Source organism: Cyanistes caeruleus, chromosome 6 (genome assembly GCF_971803275.1).
Source record: "Cyanistes caeruleus chromosome 6, bCyaCae1.hap1.1, whole genome shotgun sequence".
In the NCBI taxonomy this organism is placed as follows: Eukaryota; Metazoa; Chordata; class Aves; order Passeriformes; family Paridae; genus Cyanistes; species Cyanistes caeruleus.
The window spans coordinates 52,348,077-52,375,796 of NC_141706.1; the positions used below are offsets into that span (position 1 = coordinate 52,348,077).

General features: G+C 35.4%; 1 protein-coding gene across 4 annotated transcripts in view; it reads right to left on the bottom strand.

The window, feature by feature from the left end:
* Nucleotides 1–27,720, bottom strand: part of TTC7B (tetratricopeptide repeat domain 7B) — a 121,614-nt gene that overhangs the window by 76,816 nt on the left and 17,078 nt on the right. For 3 of the 4 annotated variants that reach the window (XM_086893019.1, XM_086893017.1, XM_086893021.1), the window contains exons 2-6: nt 26,213–26,358; nt 25,253–25,421; nt 11,979–12,106; nt 10,907–11,028; nt 313–391 (exon numbers count right to left, since the gene is read on the bottom strand). In XM_086893019.1, the coding sequence (XP_086749145.1) occupies nt 313–391; nt 10,907–11,028; nt 11,979–12,106; nt 25,253–25,421; nt 26,213–26,358 (644 nt within the window). Of the gene's footprint in view, nt 1–312; nt 392–10,477; nt 10,502–10,906; nt 11,029–11,978; nt 12,107–25,252; nt 25,422–26,212; nt 26,359–27,720 lie in introns of all 4 variants that reach the window. The other variant, XM_086893020.1, reaches the window with a different exon arrangement.

A 27,720-nucleotide genomic window follows, 5' to 3' on the forward strand; every position in this document is an offset into this window, starting at 1 on the left:
ATAAAACTACATTGACTCATAAGTAGGGCAATTATAATTAAGATTGAAAATATGGTCAATCAGAGACCAGTCAGGTTCCAATTATATCCACAAACAAGAAAAAGGAACAGGGGGAGACTGGGTACCAAACATTCCTTACTTTAATCGCTCACTTAAGCCAGGAAATGTAACCTTATGAGGTGTGGGATAACAGGTCCTTATCAATATGCTACGTATCCAACTACTTGTCTCTAATTCATCCACTATATTTATGCTTTCCCTGCCTACTGAAATTCAGATGCTAAAATAGGAAAGTGGTTTAATATAACTTACCATTCGCAGGTTTTGTGTAGTTCTTGTTTCGACAGCTCTTAGTAACTCTCTAAATCTACCAACTCCTCTCGTCAAGTTCCTGTATATAAACATAGAATTTGACAGTATTCCAACTTGGATGAAGTAACACCTTAAAATATTACTCAATAAAGTTGTTAAAATTCTTCTATCTTTTTTTTTTTTTTTCCTTTCATAGCCTCATTGTCTTTCTGTGAGATAGATATATAGAGATATAGATATATTCATCTGGGAGCCTCACCACTGATTACTATAAAAACATCCCCTGACAGTTTATTGAAAAAAGAAACATTTTCATCATCAGTAGATAGTTCAAGGGAAAGCAAGGAAAAAAGTAAGAAGCAACTACTTCAAAAACAAAAAAGACAAAATGAAGCCATTCTCATTGCTACTGTAGTTTTAGTTTTCAATTACATTAGGCTTCAAGTATAAACTCTGAAAAAAATCCATTTGAGCTGCCTCTTGGCACCTTAGAACAGGGAGACTGAGTAAATCTTGTAACCCTGAAAGCAATACAAAACAAAAAATTTTGAACTCCTTTCCAGAAGGGAAAGAGCACAAACACATTAAGATCCACTGTGTGACCAGAAGAGGACTGAGGGATCAGTGTTCTGTTCTTGACTCTGACTGGCTTTTCATGTGGCTTCTGCAACCCAAGGTTCTCCATCTACACTTCTTCCACATCTGCTGCCTAAACAGTTTTTGCAGAGATTCAAAACCCTCAGAGGCATCATGAATAATTTAACTATTTTAGCAGATCTGAACTTTCTTCTTAAACAATAGATTATATTGAATGGTCTTATAGCTTTACTTTTTTCTCATCGCTTTATCAGTTGTTTGGAGGTTTTATTGTACATAAAAGCAGTTGAGAATATTTTATTTTATACTAATACAATTTGCCTTTGAACTGGTGAAGGACTGGGTGAAGGACAGCTTTTTGCTGTCCTGAACAACTGAACATAGCAGATAGGACAACTATTTCACTTTTTCAAGTTTAGTTATAAAACAAAATTATTTGATTCAGTGTATTTCTTATCAAATCATTGCTGTTACATCATATGTTGTCTTAAGGTGTGATGTTAAGTGCAAGTTGTGTAGCATTTACCTAAGAGAGCCAAAAGAGACAAGAAATATTACATATTGTGTAAGTTTTCTGTAAGTAAAAGCACTATTGTACTGCACTATAAATCAGATGTTAAAATCTACTTCCTTAGTCTGCTCTCTTTATTTAAAAATACGTTTAAAATACTGACTTCTGAACCACAATTCTGTACAAATTCCAAAAAAGCCTGCATTTTTTTACAGACACCGTTACTTTGAATTCAGTTGCAGAATATCTGAAACTAGTTTTTGCTGCAAGAGATCTTGCTATAGAACTATAGGACTCCTATGACTTCATCTAGAGACCTACCCATTTATTTTACTCTTCAGATTACATGACAGCACTCATGCCTGTTCTGTTTTACATAATAAAGAATTATCAGGATATTTCAGAAACTTTAGTTTCCACACACTGGCACGGGCACTATCATTCATCAGCACACCTTCTAAAATACTTTTGTATAGAAACTCATTTTAAAAGAAGTAGCATTTCCAAGTAACAAAACCCATATGAATGGTTGAAAGTTATGGCAAAGAACGCCACCAGTTGGCTAAAAAGAAATAATCACCATTCAACAAGAAATAGAAATTATTTGTAAAAAGCCCACATGCTACAGCAGAGCTTGACCACGGAGTTATCAACTAGCACATTCTAAAGAAAATTCATCTTGTGCAAACATCTGCATGGAAACAACTGTGTGAAAAAATATATTAATTTATACATTTCCAACAGGCAGCCTCAATAGTTGTTGACTATTACACCAACTTCATATACTAAGGAAGGACAGAAAGTCATCAGGCCAGATTTCAAGAAAACCTCCAAACTCATTTGAAGATGGATACATTCAGCACTTTTGGAAAGTCAAAATTACATATCATCCAGTAATACCACATTCCAAATATTTTTGAGAGCCAAAACCAGTCCACTGGAATCCCAGTTTTAAGTCCTCTGGTCTAAATGGGTCTTTCTCATGAATGGAGTTCTCTCTCAAAGACTGTATTGTAAAGACATAAATGTGTCCTTATAACAAGATAAAACACCAAATATCCAACCAAACAAAGCAGACCTGCTAAAAAACTGATATGCTCCCTGCAAAATTGTTGAAAAATAGTTATGAGCAAGAACTTGTCAGCTTGAAGCTTTATTTTCCCAGTGCAGATGAAATACATACTATGCAGTAGAACTTCAAATCACAATAACTTCATTAAATTTTAGGAATTGGCATTTTTTCCATATGAAGTTTATGTCTTTTGATGTGTTACAAGAACAGTAACAAAACACTTTATGAAAATGCATGCAACTTTTACAAGGCCTTGAACACTTCATGACAGGTTGCTTTTAGCTAACCATTACACCTTCTTAAGCGTTTGCAAGGGACTGAAACTTGTGGCTGAAGTTCTACTGTATCATGGAAAAAGCAGTAAGATTGCACAGGAAAAAAAGCAGTTAGAATACAGAATTAGCTTTTGCTTCATAAAGCATTTAACAGTGATTTTAACACATCAACACGAACACAAAACAAATTTGTCAAGCATCTTCTACATGAAATTTACTAAAAAAACAGACCTCAAAACTACAATCTAAATCACCCTAAAGTTGAGTTAAATGCTTTTACAGACAAGAAATGAAGCAAAATATACCATGAATAATATGGTAGATCTCCACACCACACTGCTTTTCGCAAAGTACATTTCCTGTATTTGTTAAGTTTGGAACATTGAGAAGAGTGGTGGCTATACTGGGACATAATTTTCCTTCCTAGTCCGGGACACACACAGCTTTTACCTGCTTTTCACTAGGATGTGCTTTCATGTCATCAGTTCTCGCTGTGCTGATTGAATGCCAGAGCAAAGGGACACATTCACTTAGACAGCAATGTCCCACAGTGTCTGTAAAGGACTTTGAGATCCCTTCCTTTCATGGGACAAGAAATTGTAAGGTACATTAACACTCGCTTGGAACTGACACATTTTCAGTGATTCCAGACAAGACAAAGACAGCCCACAGATGGACACTGATAGTTACATACATGTGTGTTTAAATGACTGCCTCCTGTCAGAATATGCTCAAATCAACTCATTTAAATTGTATCAATTAGAATGTTTGCTGCTTTAAATCTTCAAGAATAATAACCCCTACTTTGACTCTTTAAGTAGCAATCTGCCAGTTAGACTGAGAACCAAGATCTACTGAAAATCTATACAGACATGTCCTTAGAGCCTGTTTGCATGCTTGTATCTACGTATTTGCACCCTAAACCCCAATCACTCATGTTAGAACCTAATTGATTATCCTGATACAAGATCAACATTTAGGCTCCTTAAAGTATTTCAGATAGTATTTCTGTTTAGAATAATGCAAATATCTTAACTGCATCTATACAAAGGTGCTCACTCCTAAGCAGAGACAGAAATTAATAACTGTAGATATGATACAAGTAAAGTGCAGGAAGAAAATTAAGGGGCTCCAAGGATAAGCTTTCAAGGCAGAATCAGAAAACCTGTATATAGGCATGAAGGCCAGCAGTAGCAAACTTTAGCCACAAATGTATTTGTCACCATCATCACCAAGAAGTCTCTTGGTTTTAAAAAGCATGTTTGGCTTATCAGACAACATAATAGTGCTTCGTCATTACTGGTCCAGATAAACCTCACCCCCACCAACACTTCTTTTTTGTGGTTCTATACAAACACAAAAAGTAGAAAAGAATGGAAGAAACTGCTAAACAAGAAGCAGTCTATGTTTGAATGATATTAGGATAAAAAACCCAAACACTCTTCCTTATAACAAAACCAGTGAGATCTAATCACAGTATACTGAAAACAGATTTTAAAAATGAACATTTTAAAATTAAACTTAGAAAGGTTGACAGGACTAATTTACTCTGTACTTACAGAATATGTTACTAATATCTTCTCCATTAGTGAGAAGAGCTTTGTTTGTCAGGCCTTTATGCTTCTCAATTGAAAAACCCAAATATTTAGTCTACCATTGCCTTTTAATGATTAAAAATTAAATTAGAATAAATTTTTGCGTACTGAGCTATACCAAACCTCACCTGCTCTGCAATTTGGTCACTGAATTGTCAATATTTCTCCCATTTATGAGAGAAATGCATATCCAGAACCATGCTGGTGAATAGGCTGAGCTACTTATACTACTCTATTACTTCATTACTGAGACTTACTATATCACATTTCTGAAATATTCATCTTTTAAAAGGAGAGAAACAAATAACAATGAAATCTACAGGGCTTGACCAAAGTGATAAAACAGAAGTTGCTTTCAGATTTGAACTTGTTTCCACCTTCTATTGTGCTTTCTCTCTCTTTCTATATTCATAAACAGAAAAAGAAATGCAATGTTTGTAAACTCATAGGTACACTGCAAGTTTTAAAGTTTAGGCTTTTCTCTCAAAAATTCAAATATGAAAAGTGAGAAAGGAATTATTTTAAAGGTAAGGAGTAAGGGCAAGTGAAACTCTTAATATGCATGCCAATCAGAACAGTGACATTTCAGTAACTTCAGTAAAAATGACATGTTTACAAACAAATGTAACTATTACAATCCATATACTCTAATTACTTTTAGCCAATTAAGAGTCTTTTACACAGTATTAATGTCAGAAACAATTTCATATTAAAAGTTACTACATAAGCAAAAGGCAAGAAATGCTTGACAAACCCAGATTAATTCTTAAGCAGTAACAGAACATCCTAACATTGAGGTATGCCATTTACCATAGTGCTTTATATAGCCCTGCAGAGATGAAATTTAAAAAAAAAAAAAATAATAAGGACTGCAATTCCATGAAAAGTCCATAAGAAGGACTCACTTCCATAACTTTACTAAAGGACTGACCAAATGGATAAGACTACATACCCTGCACAATGGATGGTGCTTTGGATGGTTGTGATCAATGTCTGTGTCTGTTTTCCATCAGGTTTGAGAGGGTGGAGAAGTATAACTTTATCCACAACTAGAAAAATATCCTGGTAAGCATTTGGATACCTATCTATGAGAGGCAACATAGTTGCAACTTCAGACAGTTCTGTTTTCTCTCCCTTCTTTTCATACTTACACTTTCAGTACACCCACAACACTGTATAATTTTCACAAAACATTAATTAACACTAGGCATTATTTTCTGAATAAAATGTAGAAAATCCCTAATTTGCTGCCAGAATCTAAACTACTCTTTTAAAAAAAAAAAAAAGTCTACTTAAAAAAAATTATTATGGCATACTTCTCATTTTATCCATTGTTACCTCATGCAGAAAGAAAAATCCCAGATATCTCAAATCTGCTATAGAAGATCATGCTTGCTTGATGTTTGAAAGTTCTTAAGAGATGTTTGGGCTAATAAATAAAACATCTTCACTGTGCCATTAGAACTACAGAAGCCTAAGTATTTGAAAGAGCCAATCAAGCAGCAATTCTGGCATTCATGCATTCAAAATGAAAACACTTGCTGCCTAGGCTGCAGTTCCACTGGTAGTTAGCCCACCTAATGGTTCATGACCTGAAGAGGAAGATCTCATCCTCCCCATTCTCATCTCTTCGTGTTTGTTCCCTTTTTCCACCATTCTTCCCACTTGATGTCTTCCTACTCTCAATTGCATGGTCCTACCTCTTCTCTGACAGCCACACAAGCCATTAGCTCACCTTCCAGTGAATCAAATCTTCTCACCAGAATGACAGAAAGCTATGATTATTTTATCAAAATAACTCCAAATAAGAAGAGCCAAATAAGCATGTGAACCAGCGAAAGGCAAACAAGGAAAATGCACACTAGGAGGGTAGAAGGAGGGTAGGTCTAGGAAAATGACAATAGTAACTCCTCTGTACAGTGGAAAAACAGGAGCATTAAGTAGAAATGAGGATTTTGAGGGGAGCAGGGGAAGAGTATGAAATATTAACTGCCCTATTTTAGGATCCAAGTCAATTTTGTTTGCCAGCCATCACAACTCAACATAAAACCAAAACCTTCAATCTGATGCTTGTATATGCAATCAACAGCCACTCACAGCAAGACATTCAGTACATGGGCTAAAAAATGCTAAGTATCTTCTAGGAAAAAGTGAGCTGGAATCAGAATTCTAACTACAAATTATTAAGAGTATCAGACTTGAATACTAACATTACTCTTTCACTGTTCTTTGTATAACTAGTTATTAAAAAAGTTGTTAAGATTTTGAATAAAAGTGATTCCTTCATGTTTATATCCACTTTAGTCTTTCATGTAACACTGCCAGGTTTCCTACCTGTAACTTCACAACGAAATCTGATTTTAAATTTTGAAGTTAAGAAACAATTCTGAGCAACAAACATACAGTAAGGTTTGAAAGAGAAAGCATTCATAATGGATTCTTTAATCTTGAATATCTGAGGGAATAATAATTTCCTCTCATGTTCAAATAAAGTTTTTTCAATGAAAACTAATAGGTAAGAATAGTATTGGAAACAAGGATGAGGAAAGCATCTGATATGACAGACAAAGTATCCTTTGAAAACTTATTTTGGCTAGAGATCACAGAGAAATTATTTTTGTTCTATCTTTAATATATTCTTGCCTTAGCTTTCTAACCACACAAACATGAAAGCAGGTAAATAAAGAACAAAGCTGTGTTGAAAACTGCAATAGAAGTGATTTCCTTTCCTTTCCAATATACAGCAATAATATTTTATATATAAGAAATGTGATACTTTGTAGGATTTTAATGTTTTCATCTTACTTTCTGTTCCTTACTTAAACACCAACTTGTTTTGAGACTGATGTAGGATGCACAACAGGATCTCAAGAGATGCAGAGTGATGGGTACCTAGCACTATATTCTGATACAGTAGAGAGCTGATCCTACAGGATCTTCATGTGCATTTATGTCAAGCATTTACATAAATCCTCCTCTCATAGATTTTGTAACTGCGAAATTCCTAGCTGTGAGCACGGTATGGATATACATGTGGAACAGAGGCACCTACAGACTGCCTCCTGTCCACTGCTCCTCTCTTACTAGAAAGAGAGCAAAATTCCTATGCTATTTCTGTTATATGCTATAGCGAAAAGAGAAAAACAGGTAAAGGAAATTCTACATAGCTAAGTCCAATACTCTAAGGAGGCTTTTGTTGTGCCTGTCAAATATTTAAAGTCAATATAAATCAATTATCTCAACTATATTAAAAAAAGAGATAAATTGGTTGATTTTTTTAATTCATTTTTTTCAGGGCTAATTTTTTATGGAGAAGAAGCCAGTCTATAAGAAACAAATTGCTGGAGGAGACTGGGAATGTCTTGATTCACAGTGACTGTGCCAGCACAGGTAATGGCCCCGTGAGGAGCACAGATCCTCTCTGGGATCCTCAGGTTTTGACTGAGTATGCAAACCATGATGGAGACAAGACCAAATTGCAGTCTGGATTCAGAGCAATATCCTTGGAGGGGGTGTAAAATAAATGAGAAGCCAAAAAAGTTGCTCTGAAAGCTAGGTAAGTCTGGTTGTCACATGATGGCCTCCTGATTTTACATTTCAACCAGAACAGCATTTTGCTTCAAGAGCATACATTTCCAGTATATTTGTGAACACTGCTACCTCAAAAATAAAAGCCATAAACACAACAAAATTAACTTGTACATCTCATAACAAAGCAAATACTAGGATAGAAGAAACACTGGGTACCTAAACAGCTGTCCTTTCTTCCCCAGGGGAATTCTACTTGAAAATAGCTACATTAAATACCAATGTCAAAGTTCCTGTGCTCACAGCTTTTCTTGGAAAAACATCGGGGCTTTGAACTCCTTCAGCATGAAATTACAAAGCAATTGCTATGCAAGTTATGTAATCAGCCTGAAGGCATGTGAAGTTACATATTTAAAAAACATAAGAATGTTTTATAAAAAATACACAAACCCTACGCTAAGTTTTAGAACAACTTCCTCAACTTCTTTGTTACACATTTCCAAGCTGAAATGTTCCTCATCTGCCAAGTGAAAAATGGGTATGTAGTTTGTTTCATTAATAAAACTCTGTCCGCTTCAGAAGAAACCATCTACTTCAGTTTTGTGTCTTAATAGCACTAAACTAACACTTTACTAGTTCAGACTATTTCCACTTCAACATTTTTTTTTTTAAGCTAATTGCATTTCCATGTATTTTCAAAATACCTCCACTTAGCAGAAAGGCTAAGTTAAGTTTCAAATACTTTCTAGTTTTTTATACAAGATAATGCATACCTGAAAGATAATCTCTCAATCCTCTACAAAATCTTAATTACTCAGCTTAAAAGAAAATCTCTGTACAGTTAACAAATGAAAGGGAACTTTTAAGTAGATTGAATAACTTTATGGGTAGGCAGTAATACTCCGTATGTTACTGCTGAAATTATGGTCCTTCCAGCTCATATAAAAGTTATCTTTTTTTCTTTTCTGGATTGAAAGTGACACACATGTACAAAAATTATTTTAAATTACATTCAAACTTGAAGCATGTTGCAAAGCTTACTAGAAAGATCTCAAATCTACTTTCTATAAACCTAATATCAGGAGGGATGACACATTTAAAAATGAAACTAAACATCCTTAAAATAGATTTATTAAAAAGCTGTCTACAAATTAAAATTATCCCTATTAGAAAAAGTATATATGTGAGTTTTTCTCAGTTCTGGTAAACCAAAGTTAAAAAATGAAAAAAAATAAAAAAGCAATGCCTAAAAGCAGCCACATGACAAGCAGCCTGGAACAATGACCATATTAGGGAATACTGAAAGAACTGTGATTGACTCTGAATTAAGGAAGGAAACTAAAGGATGTAACAGCACGAATATGTAAAATAATAATTGTCACAAAGCCATTTTTTTCTAACACCTTGCTTCATATCATACCACAAAAAAAGTACCACTGGCCAATGGAACTAAAAGAAGAAATTCAAAATTATATATATATAATGTGTAATTAGCTTATAAACTGCAAGCAGTCACTGTACTAAAGACTGAAAAATAAAAAAACAAACAAAAAAAAACAACCTTGTGTAGGAGCTAGCAAGATCACCAACAACTTCACTGTGAAGAATTAAAATGCACATGGAATAAAATCACCTTTCAAAGCTCACACCAGACCAGCTGATATGGTCTAGGAAAAACATTCCTGTCTGGGTATTCCTTAACAATTAACTGCAAGACTTATTTTGTGCAGTTGCTTTTTGTTTTCTTCATTAATTGCAATCTGCTATGTCTACTGCTGGTTGTTTTTACACAAGACATGTCAGATTAAATGCACCATTTTCATCCCTGGCCTTCAATCAAAATTCTTCAAAATGTGGAATTCTTAGCTTATTCTTAACCATGACTGTCACTGGAATTTTTTTCAGTAACTATATTTTCTTTATTTTTTGTGCAGATATGAAAACAGAGATCTTATTTTTAGCTCTGGTAAAAGAAAAAAATTAGCTTTCAGAACATTCCATTCCCCCTGAAATTAAATTATGAAAACAGAACTAAATTGTAACTGTCAGATCATGTTATTGCACCACTACTTCAATACTTTAAGAAAGAGATTTTGAAAGTGTAGTGATCATTTCCATGTAGAAATTCCTGAACAGCTTAAAACTCTGAGAGCCATTTTTAACCCTACCTTCAGCATATTAAAATCTTGAACTCTTTACAGACACTGCTTTATTTCCTTCATCTCTGGTTTATGTATTTGAAAGAATAAGAAACGTTTTTGGTACAAAACAGTGGTCCCATCAAGAGTTCCATTATTTCAATAAAATCACATTTTTTCTAATGATATAAGAAGCCCCAGGAAAAAGTTTTTAAACTATGTGATTTCAACAAATGTCAGAAATGTACTTAAAACCCATTTGTGCCGAGTTTTGAAGTTCTTAAAAATGGAGAGTTGTATTATTTTTCTCGTTCTGTGTGGTAACTGAATTTATTTCTAGGCTTTTAAGCAAAGCTTTATTTAAAATAAATTATAAAGGAAGTCCCATGCAGAATCTAAAGGGGATCTACAGAGCAGGTACAATAAAGATCATATACTTGTATACATACTGTTGATCTTCATGCACATTTATCCTGCAGCATAATGTTAAAATAAGTGATAACTGAAGAGATTTGGAAAAAAATTACAAAATCAAAATTATAAAAATCAAGAGTTTCAATATGTTGACAATCACTTTTTAACAGTTTTTGATAATAAAGTAAATTTCCAATAGTTAAAGCTTAAGGTACCTTAAGTTCTTACATTTAGTAAGCAAAATTATATAATTCTTTCTGCTTAATATACTTTGACTAAACAATATTCCAATATGTAAATAAATACAACATGGGCAGCCTTACTATTTTAATCAAAATGTTACTACTTTATTAACGAGACCTCACAATTACAGAATCCACAATTGCTAAAAATGATGCTGTTATATCACAAATACAAAACCTAAACAAAAAAGCAAACACAATAAAAGAAGACTCAAATCTCACCCATTCTTGAAATATAAAACATGTGCTCTTTGAAGTCCTGTTTCCAGGAAAAAACCAAGCTCTTGTTCATGAGCAGTGGGCCCTGGCTTAGGGCTTCTATTTTGTATGTTGGCGTTAATTACCTAAGAGAACAAAAGAAAAGGGGGAGGGGGAAAGTGTATTTAGAAAAAAACCCCAAAAAACTAAAATCAAGGTTCGTGTACTTTTTACACAGAAGCTAATATTTAATGTTGGAGAAATCTTTGCCATTTGTAGGTAGTGGCTAGTAGACCATTTCTAGCTTTACCTCCATTGCCACCTAAATATAAACTTTTTTGATCTTGGCTATACCCTTAGAGATAAAGTAGAAATATTTTGAAGCAGAATTTTATAATACTTTGTCAGAATTTTTTGTGAAGAATGGCATACAAAAGAGAAGAATGTGAAAAAGCATATTTGCAACTTTATTCAGTAACAGGAGGTGATGGTATTCAAAAATTTAAAACTCCTGTAAGGTTAGAAAGGACTGCTACAGAGAGCAGCATGAAGATTAAAAGCTATCTCCAGAGTGATCTCCAAAAAGCAATTTAGAAATAGTTGTATTACATCAGCATTAAAAATGCTGTCAAAATGTAATCAGCTTTCAATGCACATAGTCTACCAGCCACTACAAAACAATAATAAAACCCTCAGAAAACAAAAACCTGTATGTATTTTAAAAACAGTGTGAATTAATGAATTACTTTTTTTCTCCATTACATTAGTTTTCTTTCCCCTTCCTTCTGTTTTTCATGACCCTGACTGTGTCTTATAACTCCTTCAGACAGCTGTCAACTGACAGGCCTGAGGCCCGCAAGCAATGGGTCTGAAAAAGAGGATCAGATGGATATTGCCAGCTCACTTCACTCTAACAGCATTCACAAGCCAAAGAACAGAGCCCCAAGTGTATTGCATTTTGCCCAAACGTAACTCAAAGTCTAAATAAAAAGGAATAGTGTATAACTTCTAGAAATAAAGGGTAACACAATGTAATTTTAAAAAGGCATTTATTTCAATCTTTAAACCTTCAATTTAGAAAATCACCCCAGCTTACTCTTTCTAGCTCCTGAAGGTATATGAGAGCAATATCCCCAGCCTTCTCATAGCATGTAACAATGTCTTCGTGGTCCACCTGGATATTGCTCTCTGAGGAAGACATTGGCAGCTTCTCAAGACAGAGACCTTGGGAGACAAAAAAATTTCAAATGAAGCATTAAAAACAAATGTCATATAATGTTAATAGCTAAAATATAGTCCAGGTTAAGCCCCTTTAGTAAGGAGAAGAAACAAAGGAAATGAAGGTATGGTCCCTTAAAAGAGACACTAACAAATATATACACAAAAATTACTCCTCCTTAATAATTATAAATCCAGAAGCAGCAATTTTTTAAAGTAATTTTGATTTAAAAGACATTATGACAATCTACCATAAAAAGTATATACTGTGTTTCCATGCCAGTTCTACATTACTATGTCTTCACTTTTCCAGAATGATCAGAGAAACCAAGGTACAGTGAAGAAAGACGCTCAAGGTAATATTAACATAGTCACTGTGCAAGACAAAAGCATCTATAAAACCAAACACATTTAAAATAAGCAAAGTGTAATTTTTCTACTTTAATTTAGAAGGGGTAGTTTAGAAGGCCTCTCATCAAGGCCATATAAGTCTTTTCTGCTCAGGACTTGAGGTGCTTCAAAGCAAAAAAAAAAAAAAAAGAAAAAATAAATCTTCGCTTTTCTCAAAAATCCAACAACTCTTACTGGTCAATACTAACTCCTGAACAAGTCATTTCTACTGCTTCTATTTTCAAGATCATTAAAGTGCTTGAAAGGACCTTGAGAATATAAATCTATTTATCTGGTGGAGGAATCAACTAACCCCTGACACTTGTCTAACCTGTTCTTAAAAGCTTTTGACAATAGGGATGCCCTGACATTCATATGCAAATTACTATAGACCTCAGCTATTCTCACAAATAGTACTTTTTCCTAGTTCTTAAATCTCCCTTTCTAGATTAATTACTTCGATTCATCCTCACAGAGGGGTTATGCTGTTCTTCACAAAGCACTGCAAGTTAGAGCATGGTGCCAATAACGCCAAGGTTGTGGTTTGATCCCCCTACGGGCTACTCATATACAAGTTGGACTCCATGATCCTTCTGGGCCCTTCCAACTCAGAATATCCTTTGATTCATCTAGAGAGAGAGAGACAGGCTCTCAACAAAAAATGCCAATTCTCACCAGTTTCTCTTTTCATGTTTCCTTGACAGCTAATCATTTTTATCTCCTCTGGACACTCTCCAACTGGTCACCTCTACCTTGCCTCACTGGGCCAAAATGGGATGCACGGCTTCACTTGGAGGCCTCAACAGCACTGAGCAGAGAAGATTAAACAATTCCTGGTTTTCATAAGGGATACTTTTTTTAAAAGTATTAAAAATCAGCTGAACTTTAGACCTTCCCTTACATATTAGAAAATCAAAATCCATTTATGATCTGCAATAGACCACCAGCTCAGATCCTTCAAGCCAACTATTTCACCTTATATTTATTTGAATAATTAATTGCATTTGAGGTAGCATTTTCCACATGTTAAGAGATTCATTTCAGGTCATTCTTCCAGCTTATCAGCAGTAAATCCTAGTCCTAAAGTGCCTTCAACTGCTCCCACATTAATATAATCCACAATTTAAATCACTGTAGTCTCTAGTCATCATTGGAAATTTTGAGAATCCATTGCTGGAGGAACTAAAAACAAAAAACAACAACAAAACACATAGTTATATATTGGCCATATGTGTGTAGAATCCCAAGTAGTACAAATCCAGTTTGGAGAACAGTTTATCAAAGGATTTCTGTCAATCGATACTGTATAGTCAGTATAGTACGTTTCATTACAATTACACAAAAAAACCCAAAAACAACTCGGGAAGACACAGCTACATAACCTAGAGTTTGTTTCTTGATAAACTCAGAACTGTGAAATATCTGTGGCCTCCAGATTATTTCAGAACATCTATTAAATTTCAATCTCTGTAAAAGTGTAGCTTTTATGTATAAAAAAAATCGAGCCAGATTTCTGGCTTGAGAAGAGGCCTTAAGTCTGTATCACAGTTTGTTGATGGAACAATCCACCCTTTTACCAGTACAAACAACACATATCTTACAGCTTTATGTGCTATACATCCAGTTAACACAAAATCCTGAATCCAGTGCTAAGACTCCTCCTAAAGACAAAGTAACATCCAACATACTTTTTGAAAAAACTACATGTTCCTAGAGCACAGCAAATATACAAATGGTCTGTCTCTTAAAGACCCACTAATTTTGAGTATAATAGACACTGGGTGTTTCTGACATGCTATAGTTTTCACCTAGCATACCTCTAAAAGATAACTATATTTGCAAATAATCTACAATAGCCAAGTAATCTGGTTTTTTTCAATTTTTCAGTCAAATCACAAACCAAGAAATTTGGATTGGATTCAACACATCCAAGAAAATTTTTTGTTGCAATAAGTTGCAGACCCCAAAGCAGCAAGGCTTAACTTCAGAAAAAAGTCAGATCTCCTTGTACTGCAGTAGGTTTGAAAAGACCCTCTGAAAAGAAGATCTAAATGTAAGATGTTCTATACAGTGGATACTGGATAGAAAGTTTTCCGTGTCATACATGAATACCTTCAAACTCAGAGGTGACTAAAGAATACAATAAATGTGTTGCAATAAACACATCAAATGACTGAAAGCACCAGTAATTTGTAATTTGTGTGGATCACTCCTCCCCATTCCTTCTCTCCCATGCTGTGACAGCCAAAGCCCCCGAGTAATCATCTCCTACATGAAGCATATTACTCTATTTGTAGTTCTGACTCAGATTTATTCTTTCTATTTTTACAATTTATGGCCATAACTATAATATTTATATCTGAAAAACTCCCTGTACGGACATTTTCTTATTTTAGCTGAGAATTTTCACTTTGATACAAAAACACCTGTGTTCAGCCAGAAATTTTAGGTAATGCAGCAGGGACATACTAAATTTTAAGTGTTCTTTGATGAAGTGCAAAATACTACTTCTTAGAGAAATGCTACTATATAACTTTTATTCACTTTTTTTTTTTTTTTTGTATGTTTATGAAATTTTATATATTTTAGCATGTGATGCTTTGGAGAAGGAAGTTTAATTGGAGATCTATTCTGAAATGACCACTTAAAAGAATGGTTTGCATGCTGTATTTGTTTTGATGACACAAGTAAAAATTGTAATCTAATGCTGTATTCAAAATGAAAACTTATCAACTAGAGGATAAGCCTTCAATAAATTATGCTTTTCATAATTATGATTTTGTTAAAACAAGTCAGTCCAGACTGCTCATTTAACTTTTTTCTTAAATGAAAATTTAGATTAAATTTAATAAATAATGTATTAAACTATATAAAAGTACTATTTAATTTTAAAAAGATATACACCTTTTTAAAGCAACTCAGCAATAGTAATTCCAAAGTATACTGCCCACTTCCTTATAAGAATACTGAGAGATGATAAGAAGTTAATCAAAATACGGATCATTATATTAGGCCCTCAATAATAGGAACAAGTACATGGTAACATACAGAATAAAGAAACACATGAAGTTCAAAAAAACACATATCACCCTAAGCTATCTGCTGAAGACTTGTCATAGAATCAGAATCAGTTCTCCCCTTTGTGATTCTTCCCACACCTGCCAGGCAGGAATCTGCCATTCTCCCCCAAAAGGGTAGGAATTTCTTCAGCTGTTTATACACTGCTTAGAAATATTTGGAAATAAAATACAGGCTATTGCTATAAAATGTTACTGTATTTGTTGTGAAGTCCATACCTATTACTCTATTTAACTTTTGATTATTTTATTTTATTCTGCATTCAAGAGTACCATGACAACAGATATCACAAGTTGACTTTGATATTCAAGGCTTAAGTTCAAGCTCATCCAGTTAAAATCATCTTCAGATAAAAGCTTCCAACACATTGGGTCTTAATTTGTTTTAATTTGGGAAGTCACTTATCTCATACATATCTAGTACTGATATCAAGCAAGATGACTCCTGAGGGAAAAGAAAGTGAGAAGCAGTGAAACAAATACGAGTCCATACTAATTAAGTTTACATGTTTTGCCAGGTAACTCTAAAATTTCTTGTCAAAAGAGCAGAAGAACAACAAACAGCACTTGGACAACAAAAAGAATATTCCTGATATTTAAATTATATGGTAACTTGCAGGTGTTCCTTAAATTTTCAAAAAGTTGCCCATATTTTTTAAAATATTCAGAAAGCAAACACTAGAGAGTTTCATCACTTGGAATAAGAGGCATTCTTGTGTCTATAGTCTCAAATCAGTGGCCAAGGTTACAGCAAGTAAACATTTTTACAAATAGAAGACCAGACAAGCCCTACCACTACATTTGCAGAAACTGACCACTACCCATAAAAAAGGATGCCTCAGCAAGAAAAAGCAACAAACTGTTTTTAAGAAGTCCCTGCACAAATAGTTCATCGCCCATTTTTATGTCAACAAAACCCCCAGACTTCAGTTCTGTAGGAAAACCAACTAAGCCACGCTCCCATTCCCCCATACAGACTAAACCAAAAGTTACTCTAAAGTCAAAAGAGAATCCACAGCACAGTTCAGATCTTTACCAAGTGCCCTTACCACACAGACCTACTGAGATCATTAAAAAAAACCCCAACAAAACCACAAGGGTAAGGCCTATCACACTTATAGTACTGTATATCTGAGGATTATCCATGATCCCCGGCAGTACCTGGTCTGTATAAATTTTAGAGACCACAAATAAAAATGGTTCCCATTGTTTATCTACTGTTTCCAGGAGACAAATCAAAGGACAGAGGAAAAACAGTGAACTACTGTTTTATACTTGTCAATAAACATGCTTTTTCAAGAGAGAGAGTTGCATCAATATATAAAGATTTCTGGGTTTGCTTGCTGTTTTCCTTACATAGGCATGTAAAACCCAACTGTATTTGAGTGTACAACACTTTGTCTTCCCTATATGATATGCAAAGTGTTGATAAATGATATGGTAAGTGTTCCAAATGCTGTACACAAAAGCCCCCTTTCACCTCCTTCTGAAGAAACTTCATGTTTAGCATATTGTTATTGCTATCAAGGAACTCCCACAGTTTATTTCTGAACTTAGAACACACACTGCTAGTCTCACTGAAGGGAAGGATTAATTAAGTCCTCAATCAAGTATTTTTCTTGCTTGCAGAGAATTTTTTTATAGATTTTTTTAGAAAGCAAAGCATGGGGATTTTTTTATCTTCAATTCCCTACTGATATTTGCCAAGTAATTATTAAAAAGGAAAAGAGAAACAGAATAAAGAGTAAGCAAATACATTTATAATAAACTACCTTTTACTTTTACAGTTACTCCAGATACACTATAGGGATAGCATATTGTCTATTGGTTTAGACAATTTAAGGAAAAAAAAGTAATTTCTCTGATTTTTAAAGTACTTTTTACTGCCCATCTCATTATGCCAAGACTGGAGGGAAAAAGTCTCCAACAACTGTCAGAATGCAAGGTCTCCTATTTCATGGCTTTCCAGAAAAGGCACCAGGAAAAAGGCCAATAGCTCCTTCTCTTAGCACACTTGATTTTAAGAGAAGCTCCTCTGGCTGCCCGTTCTTTTAAACACAGACTACTTGCAGAGAATTAAATTCCATTCTAGACTAAACACAGAATAACATAAGCACAACTTTTCAGGCACAACAGAGAATTTTATCACGCTCAAACTGCAATGTCATTTCATTACTACAGCATTTCTAATACCATATTTATGCTAGTGCTAAGAGTATTGAAGTTTATCAGAGTTAAAAAGAGAGAAAAAACAGAAACACTCACCTCTTTTTGTGAATTGAATACCTACTTATTACTCCAAGCAGGCAATAAAACCATAACAATATTTTGGGATTTCTTTTAACATCATCTGAGACAACTGTTGTGAAACAACTGGTCACACTTTTCCTGTTAATGTAACGCATTCCAGTCTTCCCATTTTCTTAAGAAACAGACTTTTACCATATCTTTTAAATAGAAAAGTATTTTTCTGCAAGCACAATTGTTTCTTAGTAACCACATGCCAGCCAATCCTTGCTACAGTATAGCCCTTTAACAGGTCAGCATCTTGTGGTGGGGCTGAAAAAGTTTAAACTAGAGACAAAAGGTGTAAAAAGGACTGGTTATTGTTGCACACCCTGGAGTGAGTGAACATCTTCTGCTGAACACTCCCCCAAAGCAGAAATGCTGCACACCAGTGTATGGATGGGCATTAAGGAAGCTATTTGCTCAGGGGAAAGGATATTATTTAACTGTGGAATTTACACTGTTCTGCTGTAAAGTCTCAGAATTGCTCCTACAAGCACCTCTAAGGAAAAAAGGACAAAGCCCCACTGTGATACCTGTTCTTCCTGTTGCATGAAAAAGAAGGCCAAAATCACTACTTTTTAACTGGAGTCCAACATTTTTAATCTCTCTTCACTCTGACAAATGAAGGATTCTGAAGAAATTCTAAACATTTGGGAGAAAGTAAGAACAAGACACCACCAAACTGCTCAAGTCCTGAAGAGTTCTATTTTAATAAGAAACACAGTATTCTCATTCAGTGTTCAACTTTCAAATAAGAGAGCTAAAAGCAGTACTGAGGAAAGCAGGACAAATGCCTGGGTTCCTCCCAGTCCCTGTTTCCAGCAGGGCAGATGTCATAAATGTAGTCTGGTGAAAGAAAAGTTTTAATGGAGAAAATTTGAACTCCCTATGGCACAGGCCTCCTAGCCATAATCTACAAAATGCTCACTGACAGTCTGCAAAATTTGCACAGCAAGACAGGAGGAGAGAGGGAACCTGAGTTCTTGACCCATTGTCTAATGAGTCTAGAGATCCCCAGCATAATTACTACAGCAGCTTTCATTTAGCATTCTTCCATGAAGGGTTGCTTGGTGTCTGCTGACACAGGCTAGCAGTGCACAAGATCCCATTACAATCGCATATGATTAAAGTTAAGTGCGGCATCTTTTCCTAACTGCAAAGTAGCAATCCACATGCACCTGACACTGCCACTGAACCTAATGAGTATTTCCATGTTTCTGTAAACAGAACTAATTAATAGCCAATCATTTAACTTGGTAAATGCAACATTAAATTTGAATATGGGTCAACAGCAGTAAAGACAGCCTCACCTTTGTCAACATACATCATCTAAATGTAAACACAATTATTCAAATGAAGATGTAAAATGACCCCCAGCAATGAGACTAGAATTCTGTAATGTCACAATATGACTTATAAAACAACATCCCTCACACACTCACCACGAATTCATTACTGTAATGCAACAGTTATCTTGACAGATACCTGAAATAGTCTATGAATCTATACAGTGTTAATTATAAACACATTTTCTTTACTAAAATCAAATTTACAGAGTTGCAGACTTTAAGAAATGTCAGACCTGTAAATTGCTATGTTCCTCTATATGCACTTTTAGAAAGGGTCACTAATTTGTAATGCCAAGTATTATAAATTTGTTTTTTCAATTACATCTTTTGACTTAGGCAGCAGTATCAGAATTATGTTACCTAAAATTTCAAAAAGCTTATTTCCTAGTTAAATAAATATTTTCTATTTCAGAGTTCCTGACAAGTTGCTCCTCCCCAAAATAACACCTCAATATCCCACTGTGCATAAGTTTCATCTCTGCTTCCATAAGCAAACAGAATTGCTTAGAAACATAAGAGATACTGCCTGCACAGTATTTGAATTATGCCTATGCATGCTTTCCAGTATATTACCTCATTCATATACTGCTGAAAACTTGCAGGAACTTAATTGTTCTGTTGCCAGAGGCCACAACCCTAGGGGATTATTAGCTTCAGCAAATATTAAAATGGATTATAAATACATGCTTCTGTATGGCAACAGCACATAAAATTTTTTTTCTGATTGGTCTTGTAAGAGAAGGAAGTAGGAAAAATTGGAGCTAGTAACACAAGCTTAACACAAAAAGACATGCTCTTTACTTCTTCATGGATTCATAACTTGTCTTATTTCAATTCTTCATGAACTTAAGATCCTCGTCAATCTCAGCACTGATCTAGTGAAGAAAATAAACAAATAGACCCTAAAGAGGTAAACTTAACCTTTTGAAGAAGGGAAACTTCTCTACCTATCAGAAAGCAGTCCTTCCTATGAGGATGCTTAGATAGCAAGTATTTCATAAATCCAGAAATGTACAAAACACCTCTACATTTTACTTTGAGCCAAGACTTGTTACCACAATCTCAAGACCAATCTCCTCTCCTTGCCTAGCCTCATTTCTTAGCTTTGCTCTAATAACCAGTACAGATACACAAGTTATATTTGTGGCAAAAGAAAAACAAAATCTGCTTTTTTCTGTACTGCTCCTTAAAATTTCATATTAAAGGTATGACATGCTCCTGTGACCAACAGGCAACAGCTTTAGGGAGCCAGCTCCAGCAATTTCATACATCTGCTCTCAGGCTAACACATTGCCACAACAGTCATGCAAACCTGCCCATCTCCTCAACAATGTCATTCTCTTATGCCTATTTTTCTCTCCCTCATCACACCCTCTTGAAACAAGCTGGCAACTCCAACCATAGGCATTTTGCTACAGAAAATTGTTTTATTGGATGCTTCTCCTCTGCTTATGTGTCAAATGAATTTACAAGCAGATGGGGGAAAAGACAACCAACAGATCCAAGTAAGTATTCTCGTGTTTTTGCAAATACTAAGTGGTCCATTGGTTTGAAAACTCCATCCCCTCAATTTATGTTTTATATTTTAAAAATGTCCTACTGCATGTCTTCAAGTAAGTCTTTGAATTTTAAAAAAATATGTATTTAATACAAAAACTATGATTTTATTAACACTCTATCCCACACAACACCTTCTATATACCCATACAGAATCATTACTCAGAAGCACAGCATCAAAATTAGCTCCTTCCTTAAAGAAAACACTAGGTGTAATCAGATCTGCATTCTGTGGGCATACACAAAAAAGCATCAGTGTAAGCTCAAAAAGGTCCATGAAGTTAACTCCTTGAAAGAAAATCATCTTCTACAACTCTGTTTTTAACATATTAATTTGAGGAAAAGTGTGAAGAAAGGCAGGAAAACATTGGAATTGTACTAACCAAGTTTCTGAGGCTTTGCTTCCTGCATTCACACAGTTAGTCTGCTCCCTGTTGTTTTAATGGACACAGCAGCAGATACTTTTCATCAGATCATCCTACATCTTCTTCAAGTCAGGATAAAGCACAAGACATCACTACTAGAAGTTACTTTTGTTGCCAGAAGCCAGGAAAAAATTAAAACCAAATAACTTGTCCATGAGCTATTCATTCTGATAAAACACAGCCGTGTCTTTATCATCACGCTAATAATTTTGTACAGTTTCCCTAGGAGGAGCAACAGAAAGGAACCACTTTCCAGCACTTCTTGGGCACTGAGAGCCTGTGATTCCTCCACACACCAGAGGCTGGCAAAGAGCCTCATGTAATGGAAATACAAAATATTTCAAAAAGTAAGTTGATAGATTTTCTTAAAATTTTGTTGAAATTTTACAATGTTGCATTTTGACAAAACTAGCAAGAAACTTTCTTTGGAAGAGCTGAAGCAGCATTTTACTAACTAGATATTTCCAAGAAAATAAAAACAATCATTTAATCTTCCTTGCTGGTTTTGAAAGTCTTTGAATCCTTGGCTTGACTTACTATCATTCCATATTATGCCTCTTCCTCCTCATATATAGTCTTCTAAATATGCTGTCCTCAAAGCTGTAACCAGCATAAAAATTTAAAACCATTCTTTTAAAGATACATATATAAGCATTTAACACATTTATGTAATAAAAATATGAGGACCCCCTTCATGAGTGCACCACAGGCGGTAGTAGATGGCTTAGTTCTTTGGTTTTCCCTTCCATGTTCTAACTCCATTTTTTCTCCCCACCATTATCACTACTGCTGTTCCTCTTCCCCTTCTTTTTAGCTGTCAGGAGATAAAACTCCAGCAAAATTTAGCTTGAAGCTGACCCTGACTCCATTTTGTACTTTGTTACATCCATATACAGATACAGACCCTTCCTTTGCTGTGAAGAACAGAGAGACATATTTTGTACATTCCATGTGAAGGAGTAAGATGAGCCATCTGGAAAGCAGGTCATTTCCAAGGGCTTGTTGTGAGCTGTGGAACTGTCTATGGCTATGGCCATAGACATATGTCATATGTCTATGGCTGTGCAACATGCTCATACAAGTACCCTGTACAACTGTAGGAGAAGAAACATGCCAACTCATGCGTCCCTCTCAACCTATCACCTCTGTGGTTACAGAATCATACAGCTCTCACAGAGAAAAGGTAAGTACATGGAGGTGGTCCCAATTTAAATAATGAAAAAAATTTTAAGGCAATTAGAAACTACCATTAGTTAGCTACACTCTGCCTTTCTCAGTGATAAGAACATCAGTATTTGACCACTTCACAATAGTGTACAAGACTGAAAATCCACTGGAACTGGATAGAAACGGGGAAATTTTAGCAGGTATCTTTCACTGCCTCTGCATGGTGCAGCATTAAATGGTGCAACTGGGCCAATGCTTGCAAACAGGCATGAACAATCCCTCACTGCTTAACAACTTGGTGCTATGACTGCCAAAGAAATAAAATCGAAATACTCTGAAGAGTTTTATCTTTATATAATCCAGTTATCCCTGAACATACAAGCAGAAATAAAAATCCCAGTGAAGCACAAAATCTCTGTAAGAATAACTTGTATTTAGCTGGGTAATACTTACATGCCTCAGCCACCTCTGAAGAGGCTCTGAATTCAGACTGTAAAGTTTACAGTCTTAAATTTAGTCTTAAAGTTACACTCTTAAAATGAGAAAGAAAAACATCTATCAGAAACAGAGAAAAGAGTGAGAATTAAATGTACACTGCTGGGTAGAAACATATGCCATTTAGTTGTCAGCTGCTTTAAACCTGTCCAGACTTTGAATACTAAATTTAAGACTGCCGCCTCATTCTAGAGCACACAGAAGATTATATTCTTGCAATCCTCTACCACAAGAAGAAAGGATATTAAAATTTTAAATCTTCTGAGAGAGTTGGGATTGCTCAGCCTGTAGAAGAGAAGGCTCTAGGCAGACCTTCAATCACCCTCCAGTACCTAAAGGGGCCTGCAAGAAAGCTGGAGAGGGACATTTTACAAGAGCAAGTAAGGATAAGACAAGTGATGAAGGCTTTAAATTGAAAGGGGGCAGGTTTAGATTAGCTATCAGAACGAAATTGTCTGCTATGAGGGTGGTGAGGCACCGAAACTGGCTGCCCAGAGAAGCTGTGGATGCCCCATCCCTGCGGGTGTTCACAACCAGGTTGAATGGGGCTCTGAGCAACCTGGTCCAGTAGAAGGTGTCCCTGCCCAGAGCAGGGCACTTGGAATGAGATGATTTTAAGGCCCCTTCCAACCCAAACCGTCCTATGATTTCATTCAAACAGGAAACACTATAGAAAAACAGATGTTCCTGAACATGAAACAACAAACAAGCCTCAATAGTTTGCTCAGGTAAACTGGAAGCCAGTCACTGAATTTTGTCACAGAACTGACAAAAGTAATGAAGTCCCATCAAGACAAATCAGGCCTCATATGACCGATTTCAATGTTTTAAGAATAAAAATTGAAATCAGAGGAAAAGAACCCCACACATCTAGACAGAAAACATGCTGGGTTTCTGTTCTCTTTTTTAAAGAAAAATAATTCTGAACCTACAAAACATTCCAAAGAAAAAGTATGTTTTTCTTTTTTCTAATACATTATGTTTGAATTAAGTAAAATTAATAATACTAATTTTAATGTGCATAAATGTGCAAAATTTATGCCACTGTGGTTTCAACTGTTTTATATCCTTATGAGGCCAAATAAAACAGAGCTAGAAGAGTTGAACTCCAGGAAAAGATTAAATTAAATTCCTTGGAGATAGAAACAAATTTAGGTTCTTAAAGTTGATCAAGTCCATGGAAAGAACCTGACAAATTCAACTGACATCCTCATAAATTTAAAAAACAAAACAAAAAGAACAGCCAAAATCCACAAACCTGAGTGCAAGTGTACCCAAAGCAGACACTGCTCTAAAGCCCACTGAGATGCTGTTTGAGAAAACTGAGCAAATTTATATAATGTATAAGATTTCCCCCCAAATTCCCACTTCCTTCTAAATAGTGATCAGACTTATGAAGCATCCTTTTGTCTCCACTAAAAGTTAGTTTCCTAATTTCCTTGACATCTCTATAGCATATGATTTATGCTTGTCTAACGTTTTCTGGAGGACTGTGTTGGTGGAAAACAGTCACTCTCTTCCAAGACTAACATTAGGAACAATCCTTGATCAATTGTCAGTCAAAGCCATAGAAGTATCTCACAATTTTTTTGCTGCTTTTGACACTCTTCTTGCCATAACAAAAAGTGCATATGCAACCAAACCCATGCTTAAACACAGCAGACCAAAGCAAGCATTTCACTCAGTAAATTCTAGTAAACCCTCGTCATACACACTGCCATTTTCCCCAACACACTGACCAGCCCTAAGTCTATTAGAGTTTTCTAAACTGAAGTGGCACTGCCACCTTAAGACACAAGGCCAGCATTACAATTTTTACTATACTAGAATAGCAAAGAAGAAAACGTTTTTTAATTACCTTCACATTCTGATTTTTTTAAAAAACTCTATTCATATTAAAAAAATTAAAATGTAGAAGTGTGTAACTGATGCATTGCTTTAATTCAGTTATCATATCATGCAACCTAGCTTAGGCTGAGCATTTTACCATTCAATAAAAGGCATTACAATGAATCAGAGTTCTCCATTCTGCCCACAGCCACCACAAAACTACACTGCATTTTGTAACCCTTAACTTCCAGCAGCAGTGATAATACTTCTACTAACTAGCCACAGTTACTGTGACATTTGTATATGGAAGGACTTTTGAATACACACACTCAAAAAATTTGATGAGGTGACATCACAGTTAGGATATTGATTGAGGTAAAAGTCTTGTCAACCGATCACAAACTCAGAATAATTTAAAGGACTCAAACCATTCTCTTATTTTATCTATGAATATGGCACTCCATTGCTGTGTAGATGACATTCAAACCAAAAATTCCTTCATCTTAGGACAGGATATAAATTAACCTTTAAAAAACTATTTCCACATTATGATACTGGAAAGAGAAATCTTACCTTTCGTAGAATATGCTTCAGCAATCATCCGTAGCCGATACGGTGGCACTGCAGTCAGCTGAAAATCATCAAAACCAATTCTGGTATATGTGTTCAGGGCTTCTCTGTAACTACCTTCCACATAGTTTAATTTGGCCATTATTAGGTTAGCCTCTTGTAGGAATTCTGACTATAAAGAAGAGAAACAAAAAAGGGTTTTCCCTGAGAAAACACAACTAATTCTTTCTGATAATTATTAGGTATGTTTTCTGTCACCCTCAGAATATGTCTCCTAACTGCAACAAATGAACAAAATCCTGTCTTGTGTAACATTTGAGAAGCTTGAAATAGGGGAAAATTCACTAAATCTCATTCCAGCAAGCTAATGAAAAGCATTACCAGTCATTTTAGATGTTCACATACTTATTTACATGTGTACCAGAAATACCTCTCAGTTGGAAACCAGCTCTGCCAGGTGATAAAACTATTTAAAGGCAGCCTATCATTATAACTCCTCCAGTGACTTCTTTTTCTAACACCACAAGCACAGTTGAAAATAACATAGTATCAAAACTTAATGATATATGTTCCACAGCCTACCTATTTAATTCACACCATTTCAAAGTATCAGGGCAGAATAAATGTCTTAAAAAAAAGAACTAATGGAGGAATGAAGAGAGAAAGAGAAATTAATATCCCCAGAATATGAAATGTTACAGATGACTGTAAAATAATCTTCTTTTCATGTCTGAAAAGGTGGATGTTGAGTACAGAAGAGACAAGCTGATGTAGAGGTAGCTACAACAATAGTTAAGTAAAAGAAGGACCAGAATGGTTATTAACATTAGAATGTTCTGACAGAAAATGCTCACTTATATTAATCTCACTTTCAGAACCTGCAAATGTAATTTAAGGAACCCTTTCCACAATACTTCAGCCAATTTCAACTTTTCTAATTCTTGGTCAGGCTGACTTACATACCTTGAGATTTCCCCTGTCAAGTGCTGCTGTGAGATGTTTCTTGATCTCAGTCAGCTTTGGATGGGGGCCCTGGGGACTATCAACAGTATTTTCCTTCAAAAATTGTTCTAGTTTGGACTCCCCAAGAAGAAGCTCTGCCATGTCATCTGTAAAAATAATAAACACAAGAAGTATTAGAAATAATTTTATTTCACTAACATTGCCTGAATTTTAAACACACACTAACCAAAGCAAACACAAACATTAAGCATTCAGGTTTATCACGTCATGTGATATTTTGTTTTACTTCCCAATTTTTCTTTTCCCTGCCTGATTCACTGTAGAATCATCTGCTGTGTTCTAAGATAAAATGAATCAAAACATTAACCTCAAGTCAGTATCATCCCCTCTTTCCTCAAAAAGCAGCATTTGCTTCCAACACTCTATGTTGTTCTCTGAAGAGGAAAATATACCCACTTCACCAAAAAGACTGCTTTCAAACATGAATACTGATATTGGATTAATTTATTTATTTGAAGTTACATGTCCCTCATTGTCTGTGATCACCATCCATATCTTCTCTGTAGATCTCCCTCAGACCTTTTTAAGGCTCCAGCCATCCCAAGTCTTCAGTGTGACAGTCCATTTCTCATCCCTCTCTCCCCATTTCTTATGGCTTACCACCACTTCTCAGACCTGAAGGTACAACGTAATACCAGGCTGCCCAGCAAAGCTGAACCCAGCATACATCTGAAATTCAAGAAATTGGTAACGCTCTACCTCACCCTTATCCAGGACCACTTGACCTCTTTTATGTGTTGAGTTTTTCCTCTAGTCAAGAGAGTGCTGTGAAATTCATCAGCCTTCTGGGGCTTGAAAAGACCAAGACATGTCTTGCAAACAATGTCTGAGCAGAACTAGAATGAGAAGGTTCTACAATAAGACATATTTTGGTAATGCACGAGAAACCCATTGTTAGCTGCAGCAGGGAACAAGTGAGACTGTGAGGACCGAGCCATTTATGACTTAATGCGGCTTACAGAGTCTTGTCTGTGTTTAGGAAACAAACAAGGATAACACATTATATCAGAGTACAGCAAAAAGCAGGGAAAGGGGCAGCAGATGTTGTCAGCATAAGCACCTGGAGGGACCAGCATCAGGCTGTGAAATCCCTTGCCCACAGCCTCCATTGCTCCACTGCAGCAACAGCCACCAGCCTCAACAGCCACTGTCAGCTGCACTCCCCTAGGAAAGGGCCCAAGCCAGAAATCCCAGACTGCTTCCCACTCCAGCCACAGGTTTGTTTGAAGCAATTTACACTAGTTTTTCCATTCTTTCATTGAAGTCTGTTCATCAAAAATGAAAACTAAAAGATATATCGATGTACTAAGTGAAGAAAAATAAAACACGTACTTCAACATTAGGGAAGGCACAGGATTATACACAGTTTTGAGCATTTCCACAGATTACAAAACCCCTCCAGATGATATTGCACAACATTTGACTGTTCTTCTAGAAATTTTTAGCTC